The sequence below is a fragment of the Chamaea fasciata genome, unplaced genomic scaffold, assembly GCF_029207755.1.
Source record: "Chamaea fasciata isolate MVZ Bird 193981 ecotype frontalis unplaced genomic scaffold, bChaFas1.0.hap1 SCAF_51, whole genome shotgun sequence".
Lineage (NCBI taxonomy): Eukaryota > Metazoa > Chordata > Aves > Passeriformes > Sylviidae > Chamaea > Chamaea fasciata.
In genome coordinates, this window is record NW_027094136.1 from 886,265 (window position 1) to 894,836 (window position 8,572).

The 8,572-nt window shown below is 51.7% G+C and overlaps 1 protein-coding gene across 1 annotated transcript; it reads right to left on the minus strand.

The window, feature by feature from the left end:
- Window positions 1-691: 691 nt before the first annotated feature.
- On the minus strand, window positions 692-1,690 carry LOC136304122 (olfactory receptor 14J1-like). Its single transcript, XM_066207774.1, has one exon. It carries the CDS (start codon window positions 1,622-1,624, stop codon window positions 692-694), a length of 933 nt encoding a protein of 310 aa, XP_066063871.1. The 5' UTR covers window positions 1,625-1,690.
- Between the last annotated feature and the right edge of the window lie 6,882 nt (window positions 1,691-8,572).

Below are 8,572 nucleotides of genomic sequence, written 5' to 3' on the forward strand. Positions count from 1 at the left end.
CCTTCTCCCCAAGGGACATGCCCATGGTGTGATGCTGTTTGCCCCCACCCTGTCCACAGCCACCCTGGGGCTGCTCACGGGACTTTTCTCTGCTGAGCTTTGGCCTGAGCGTGTTCTGGAGAGAGCCTGGGCAAGGAGCCTGGAGCCCCCAGGGCCTGCCCTGAGGCGTCAGCGCTGCCCCAGCGGTGCCCATGGCCTGTCCCTGCTGCAGCCCCGGCACTGCCACCCCCAGCCCTGTGCCCGATTCCCGAGAGCACTCAGGCCCTACAGCAACACCAGGGCCAGGAGGGCAGCGGGGCAGGGCCACGGGAGCAGCACTGCCAACACCAAGGGCTGCTGCTCCTGGGCACAGCTGCTGTGCCTGCCCTGATCTGCCCCCAGCTCTGCACACAGACATTGCTGCTGCAGCTCCAGAGAAGGGAAAAAACCTCGGGATCTCCAGTGAAAACTCTGCTGGGAGATGCTTTAGTTCCTTTAAAAGTCACTGAGAGCCCAGTTCTTCACTGACACAGTCTGTGGCCACAGAAAACTTAGAGAGAAGGAAAAGAAGGACACAATGAACATCATTGCTTTGTGAACATCACTGAAAACTAAAACAAAGGAAAAAATCTGACAATCAAACCAACGCTATCAAAGATGACACAATCATTACAAGTTTATTACAAGTGATTTGCAGAAACTGGCCAGCAGTTTAATGTTTCTGAAATCGTCCAGTGATCAGTGTCCACACTGCAGCCTTGAGCTCCTGGTTCCTCAGGCTGTAGATGACGGGGTTCAGGACTGGAGGCACCACCGAGTACAGAACTGACAATGCCAGATCCAGGGATGGGGAGGAGACTGAAAGTGGCTTCAAGTGGGCAAAGGCTACAGTGCCGACAAACAAGGAGATCACAGCCAGGTGAGGGAGGCAGGTGGAAAAGACTTTGTGCCGTCCCTGCTCAGAGGCAATCCTCAGCACGGCCCTAAAGATCTGCACATAGGAGAAAACAATGAACACAAAACAGCCAAGTCCCAATGAGGTAGTGAAAACAGAAACCCCAAATTCCCTGAGGTAGGATTTGGAGCAGGAAAGCTTGAGGATCTGTGGGATTTCACAGAAGAACTGGCCCAGGGCATTGCCATGGCACAGGGGCAGGGAAAATGTATTGGCCGTGTACAGCAGAGCATTGAGAAAGGCACTGGCCCAGGCAGCTGCTGCCATGTGGGCACAAGCTCTGCTGCCCAGGAGGGTCCCGTAGTGCAGGGGTTTGCAGATGGACACGTAGCGATCATAGCACATGACAGTGAGTAGGAAACACTCTGCCGAAATGAAAAATACAAAAAGAAAGAGCTGAGCAGCACATCCTGCATAGGAGATGGTCCTGGTGTCCCAGAGGGAATTGTGCATGGCTTTGGGGACAGTGGTGAGGATGGAGCCCAGGTCACTGAGGGCCAGGTTGAGCAGGAAGAAGAACATGGGGCTGTGCAGGTGGTGGCCGCAGGCTACGGCGCTGATGACGAGGCCGTTGCCCAGGAGGGCAGCCAGGGAGATGCCCAGGAAGAGGCAGAAGTGCAGGAGCTGCAGCTGCCGCGTGTCTGCCAATGCCAGCAGGAGGAAGTGGCTGATGGAGCTGCTGTTGGACATTTGCTGTGTCTGGCCATGGGGGCCTGTTCAAGGAGAAAAGATCAGTGACAGGTTAGGAGAAAGTTCTTTCAGTAAAATCAAAGCCTTTTCCCACAGACCATTCTTCTGTATCACACTGACAGCCTTTTGATTTTCTAGCAGATTTTCCTTAAACTCCAACTGGGGAGCCCTGGTTGGTGCTGGCTGAGTGGGTCTTCAGGTTCAGGGCAATTACATGCAGGGTTTTTACAATTCAGCCTTGCCGTGCAGACGTGAGAGGGGGACAGGGAACCTTGTCCTCGTGTTCCACTTTGAAACCCTGTTAATACAGAAGTCTCTGTCAGCTTGTACTCCCACTACCAGTGACCAGGAATGGTAAAGTCTGTTTAAATGTTCTAGAGTTTTTTCAACAGCTTTTCTTCATCTCCACTTGACTATTTTTGATGTCAGAAACTCTCAGCATTTCTGCTGCTGCACTCAGGGAGAACAGAGCAAGTTCTCTGAGGCAAGGTGGTGCATGGAGAATGAGGGGAGGAGGTCTGTCACCCTGTCCTGTTCCAGGATTCTCTGGGCTTTCACCTGTCCCCTACACAGGATGATCACCCTCCCATGTTTCCTTTAAAAACCGTCCTGACACTGCTGAGAGCTGATGGATCCACCACAGTCCACCCAATGTCCATCCTCTTCTCAAGGGCTCAGCCCCACATTTGTACCCAAGAACACACGGGACTCATTCCACCAACCCAACAGCATTTTCTCCATCACAGAACTTGTGTGTCTCCCCGTGGGGCTTTCAGATAACACAAAGATGCTACAGGGCAGGTTTGCATTGTGGAGGGAAGCTGGAAGCTTGGAAGGAAATCTCAGGGAGACTTTCAAGTGTCCTAATGATGGCACTGGATTAAATGAGATGGAGCTCCTTCCCTGGCTGCAGTGACAGCATTGCCCACAGCCGGGCACTGGGGACAGGGTCACCCTGAGCCAGCTGTGCCCCCTCCCAGAGCCCCCCAGTGCCAGGCAGCAGCTCCCAGCCCTGTGCTCTGCAGAGGGAACTGGGCCCGGGGCTGCAGAGCTGCCCCATGGCTCTGCTGCAGCTCTGCCTGCACAGGAGGGGCTTCATGCCTTGGACCCTCTCTTGGTTTGGGAAGACAGGTATCTGCTAGGTAATAATAAAAACAACAACTGCAGTTTCTTTTGGGATGGAGAGTGTAACCCCCCCCCCCCTTCACTCTCTTTTTTTTCTTTTTTAATTATAAATTACAATCAGAGGCTCTTAGGCAAAGATTTGGGAAATAGGAATAGCAGTTTTTTATTAGTATGTATTACAAAGTAAACAAACACAAAAAAACCCTCACCAAACAACTACAGCATTAATAATAAACAAAAACAGTACCAAGATCCTTGAGGGTTTTGTTTCACAAAAAATAGGGCAGTTTGGTTTCGGTGTCTCTGCAGGATCCTCAGAGCACCAAGCTGAAACTTTTCCAGCCAGCAACAGCCGTTCCCTCTCCCCCCGAACGCCGAAAAAAGAAGAGCCCGCAGCTGTCTCAAGCTTTGTCTTTTACCTGCATTAGCTCTTCCTTCTAACTTTGTCCACCTCTTTGTTTTGGTTAAGTACCCTCAAGTATCCAACACTTGGTCTCCTTGGTAACTTCTGGGGAAAAAATTCTTTAGAGAAAGAAGGAACAAACCTGACCCCCAACAGACCCCCAGCCCTGAGGGCAGAGGCTTGGCTGGGGGACAAGAGGGAGGGGGCTTGTTCCGAGGGAGGGGCTGCACTGGAAAGGATCCTCTGGAGATCTCTCCCTGCCACAGCATTTCTGGGTTTTGTTTTCTCTCATTTCCTGATCTTCTCTCTGCTTCCTGGAGATTTTTCTCCTGGAGGTATTTCCCTGTTCCTGATCTCTCCCTGCCAGCACTCACAGACCCCAAATCTCTGTGCACCCTCCTTGGCCCTACAGAAACCTGCCTGTTTGCAGGGCACTGGCTGGGGGCAGGTTCTGTTTGGAGCTTGGAGAAAGGACAGGTCAGACTAAGCCTGATGGCTCCAGTGAAGGTGATGCTGGTGCTGTCCATGGGCAAAGGAGTGGATGAAAGCACTTTTGGGAGCCCATGAATAGCACTGGAGGTATAGTTCAGATGCCTTAGGGACTTTTAAACATGAAGTTGTTTATTATTTATCCCCCCCGTTCACCAGGAGTAAGAAACTGAAAACAATGACTCAGTAAATTTTATCTTTATAAAAATTATTGTCCTGGAAATATTCCTGGAGTGAGCAGAAGCCCTGAGCATGTCCACATGGTTACAGCAGAGATAGTCTGAGTTGTACTTACAGAATCCATAATGGGATGTTCCTGCTTTAGGAGATCATTGCAGGAGCTGCAGCTGCATTGTCCTGCAGCCAGAGGCTTCCGGTGTCAAGGGCTGGAAATGATTCTCGCCCAGTCAGTCCTCAGCATCTTCCCAGCCCTGAGTGATTGAAGCTCTCAGTGCCTGTGTGCTGGGCCCAGGGTGGCTGCAAGCAGTGCCCCAGCCCTGCTGGGCTGTGCACAGGAGCCACTTTGATGGAGAAATGCCTTTTTGAAGCTCATCTTGGTTGCCAGGAGGTGCCTCTGTGTCAGGAGCCCGGCCCAGCTCAGCAGCACAGACACAGCACAAGGATGTTAATGAGCCTCTCAGGGATTTGCTGTTGTTTACATCAGACTCAGTCCCTGAGAGAGTGTTCAAAAAACTTCTCAAGGACTCAAAGTCAGATTAAAAACGCCAAAGTTTCTTGAAGTTTTAAATGGGTCCCATTGAGGGACACGCGTGAGAAAGTGTCCCCAGGTTCCAGTTAGAGCAGAACACCGCAGGCACTGATGACAGGTGGGGACAAACAAGGCAAAGGTGTCTCTGATGCTGAGCAAACCTGCATGTGTTTCAGGAATGCAAAAGGCCAAGGCCTGAGCTCCAGCCCCTGGCAAGGCAGATGCTGTCCCTTCCTGTGGTGGTTTTATGTTTGCTGAATTTTGTTTACTAGCTGGGAGATAAGATTTTGGGAGAAAAAGCTGAAAGAGGCTCAACCTAAAAGTAAAAACAGATAGATTTTATTAGCATACACTAAGAAAAGAGAAAAAGGAAAAATGAGACATTCAAACATCTTTTCACTTACCACAAACCGTTCACTTTCCCACTCAACAGAGAGAAAACCATGATTTTTAGCCAGTTGCAGCTATTTAAACACAATCCTGCATCACCTTGGGAGAGGAGCCTCTCTAGAGTTTATGGAGATACATGCCACAGGAAAAGGTCTGGTGGTTCTCATGGTCACAAATGTGCAACCACACGGAATTTTTGCAGATTCTGTGCAGTCCCACCCATATAACAGGTTCCCAAGCTGCTTATGGGCCTCTGCATGTTTGGGGTACCATTTTAAGAATGCTTTTCTAATATAAAGCAAGGATTCTCTTCTTCTTTCTCTAAAATCATCACTATCTCAAAAGAAATAGAGACCTCCTTTTATGCCTAGGAGCCGGAACTTCAAAATTACTTCCTTTCTAGAAGCATCTTCGTCTCAAAGGCTGAGACTTCCTTATTTTTTCCCAGGAGCCGGGTATATTTTCTATTCAAAATCCTAAATTAAATCTCATTCATATCAGTACATACAACTGTTTGACTAGAACTTGCGTTCTCCCAAACAGCATTATAATAATCTATTTTTCTGTAATTCACATCCAGAGAAGTCTGGTCAGAAATATCCACTTCTTCCAATAATCTGGAACAGTTGGATGGGTGGGCAGAGTCTAACAAAATGAAGTTTAATGAGTCCAAGTGTCGATTCCTGCATTTTGGCCACAATAACCCCCTGCAGCATTATAGGCTGGGGACGGTGTAGCGGGACAGTGCCCAGGCAGAAAGGGCCCTGGGGGTTAGCTTCAAAATCCCCCATTTCCTCTGGGACAACTCCCCCTTGTTCAAACTGTCCTGCTCTGACACCAGCCTGCTTTGGGAAACAGACTCTGTCTTCTTACCGTGTGTCGTGCTGGGCTCCTTATGTTTGACTCTGGCATTTGACATCTGTGTCCTTTTCTGTGTTCTGCATCTTCCAGCAGCCTCTGGGAGGAAGAAAGCTTTGACCACGTGTTCTTCCCATCCCATCACCTTATCCATTGCCCGTGGGAGCTGCATTGCTCTCTGCATGTGTCCTGCAGAAGTTGTTTCCTTGAGGACCAACAGAACTGGAGCTCTGCTGAACACAGTCCTGTTCCCATTCCTAAATCCATTCATCTGCAGCCTTGGGAACAAATCTGTGATCCTGGCCCTGAAGAAATCCATTGCCAGGCCAAGAACAAAGCCTTTCCTCTAAGCATGGTGCATTTCTGGAAAGCCATCCCAAGGATCTGGTATCATCTGTTACACAAAACCAGTGCCTGTGTGTGCAGCCTCCAAACACGGCTGCCTCAGGAGATTGACGCTCCTGCTGGGTTGTGTCAGGTTAAGAGAGAAGAGACTCATCTGCACTCCCAGACAGGGCACCAACAATGGCAGCAGGACAAACTCAGTTCATTCTCTGCCCGGGCTGCTCCCGGGCCCATCTCAGGAGAGCCACCAGCTCGTTAAGAGCCCATCTCTGGAACAGAGAAGAGCTCAGAGGAACAGTGGCAAGTGACAATCCAAATTACAGCTCCTGAGCGATGGACACCTTGTCCCAGCTCCTTTCCTGGGACAGCCATCAGCCCTGCTTTGAAACCCCAAAGTTTGAAACCCCAAAGTCACCCTCCCAGTAAAGAAAGACTTTCTCCTGTGCAGTCTAAACCCTCCCTGGTACAGCTTTGAACCATTCTCACACGTTCCATCCCAGGATATCAGGGAGAAGAGAAAGGGAAATGCAGGGCAGAGCCAGGGGGGCAGCGAGATGGGAGTGTGCAGCCTGCAGGGACACAGCAGCAGCTGTGGGACAGCGCAGGACAAGCTGTGCTGGACGTGGCCAAGGGCCCGGCAGGGCTGGCAGTGCCCAGGAGAAGCCAAGTCTTGGTGCCCTGGGGCACAGCAGGGTCTGTGCCACCAAGGGCTGGGAGGGGACACCTTGTCCTGAGGCCCTGGGGCCTCCTGGCACAGCCCCAGCAAGGCTGGGCACTGTCACCCCCTTGTCCTGCCCTCAGCATCCCCCCACATCCATCCCAGTGGCCCCAGGGATCTGCTGGGACCAGTCCCTGGGGAGCCTTGGTCAGGAATGGCCCTGGGGGGCTCCTCAGTGCTCCCAGGGACTGCAGGTTTTTCAAAGCACTTTGGGTTTTGCTTTTGCCTGGGAGTCTCTGAGGGGTTTGTGCAATCACGGCCTCCAATTGTCTGCTGTAATTAGTCCCTTGAGATGTTTTGTCACTAACAACACTCAGTGGGGCTCATTAATGCCTCAAGTTACTCAAGAGTCATTAAAGTACTACTTTTTGACACTGAATCACTCTGAGAGGTTTGTGCAGTCATGGCCTCCAATTATCTGCTGTAATTAGTCCCTAGAGAGGCTTTGTACTGACACTCCGTGGGGCTCATTAATGCTCTGAGATACTCAATGTCTTTTAAGGTACTTTGGGTTTTCCTTCCCACACTCCGTCTCTGAGAGGTTTTTGGGCACTCTTGGCCTCCAGTTCTCTCCTCCAAGGAGTCCATGAGGAGCCTGTGTTGGGGATGGACCTCAGTGGGCCCCAGGAATGCTTTGAGACACGTTGGGTTTTTCCTCTGACTTGGACTCCTGGAAAGGTTTGTGCCATCTCCTCTCAGGCCCTGAGGGCTCAGCACCAAATGCACCACGGGGCTCTTTGGGATCAAGCAAGTCCTGACAAACCACGGCTCTGCCTTGATTTCCCTCTGCTCTGGTGCAGTTCATTAGGAAGGTTTTGTACTGCAGTTATGGAGAAAGATTTCAAAGAGCTTCTAAGAAATTCACATTCCTGTTATAAAGGGTGTGTTTTATCACTGTTCTCTTTGGAGCAGAGGTGATTGCAGCATTCTGTGATTGATATTGATCCAGGGCCTCTCCTCCAAAGGCCTGGCCTGGCCAGAGAAGCTGTGCCTTGAGGTCTGACCCAGTGTGGACAACCTTGTTCCACATTCCCCAAGCCCACACTGCCTGTCCTCACTCACCTGGGACCTGCTTTGCTCAGAGAGCTGCCTGCACTCAGGCAAAAAGGGCTTTTCTATTTTTGAAGCAACGGGAAACTCGTAATTTTCCCCACTGAAAACAGACACACTCCTCAAGTGTGTGCCAGCCCAAGGGGCCACCAAAACCACTCCAGCCCTGCCCTGGGCCGGCTGTGAGGGTGGATCAGCATCCCAACCTGCCCTGGGACACTGCAAGGGGCTGTGGCCACGGACACACTGGGACAAACTGGGGACAATGGCAACACTGTGGGGAAGACTGGGGAATACTGGGGCGTGCTATGGAAGATACTGGGGGGAACTGGAAGGGAATGGGAATGAACTCAGGTGTATTGGGAGGGACTGGGCTGTACTGGTGATGAAATGGGCTGTAAAGGGGGGCACTGAAGGGCCACAGGGGTAGAACTGGGCTGTACTGGGGATGAACTGGGCTGTACTGGGAAGGACTAGAGGGGTTGAATCGGCTGTTCCCGCCTCCGCAAACTCCCATTTGCCGAGGCTCCCGCCCGTCACCGCCAGCACCCAATCAGTGCCAGGAAACCGGGGCCTCGGGGCGGTGCCTGGTGTCGGTGCCACGTTTCGGTTTTGCCTTCAACTCCCGTCATGCACCGCGGCCCAATTGAGCCCCATTGCACCCCGGACTACAATGCCCGTCATGCCCCGCGCTCCACAGAACCCCGCCCCCGTATCCCCCCTCCCCCCCATGTGTACCCTACGTTTCCCCCAGACCCTCCAGGATCCCGAAGTGCCCCCTCAGTATTTATTTGGAACCCCCCAAAATCGTCCCCGACTCCCCTGAATGCTCCCAACCCCAGAGATGCCCGTTAGAGCCAC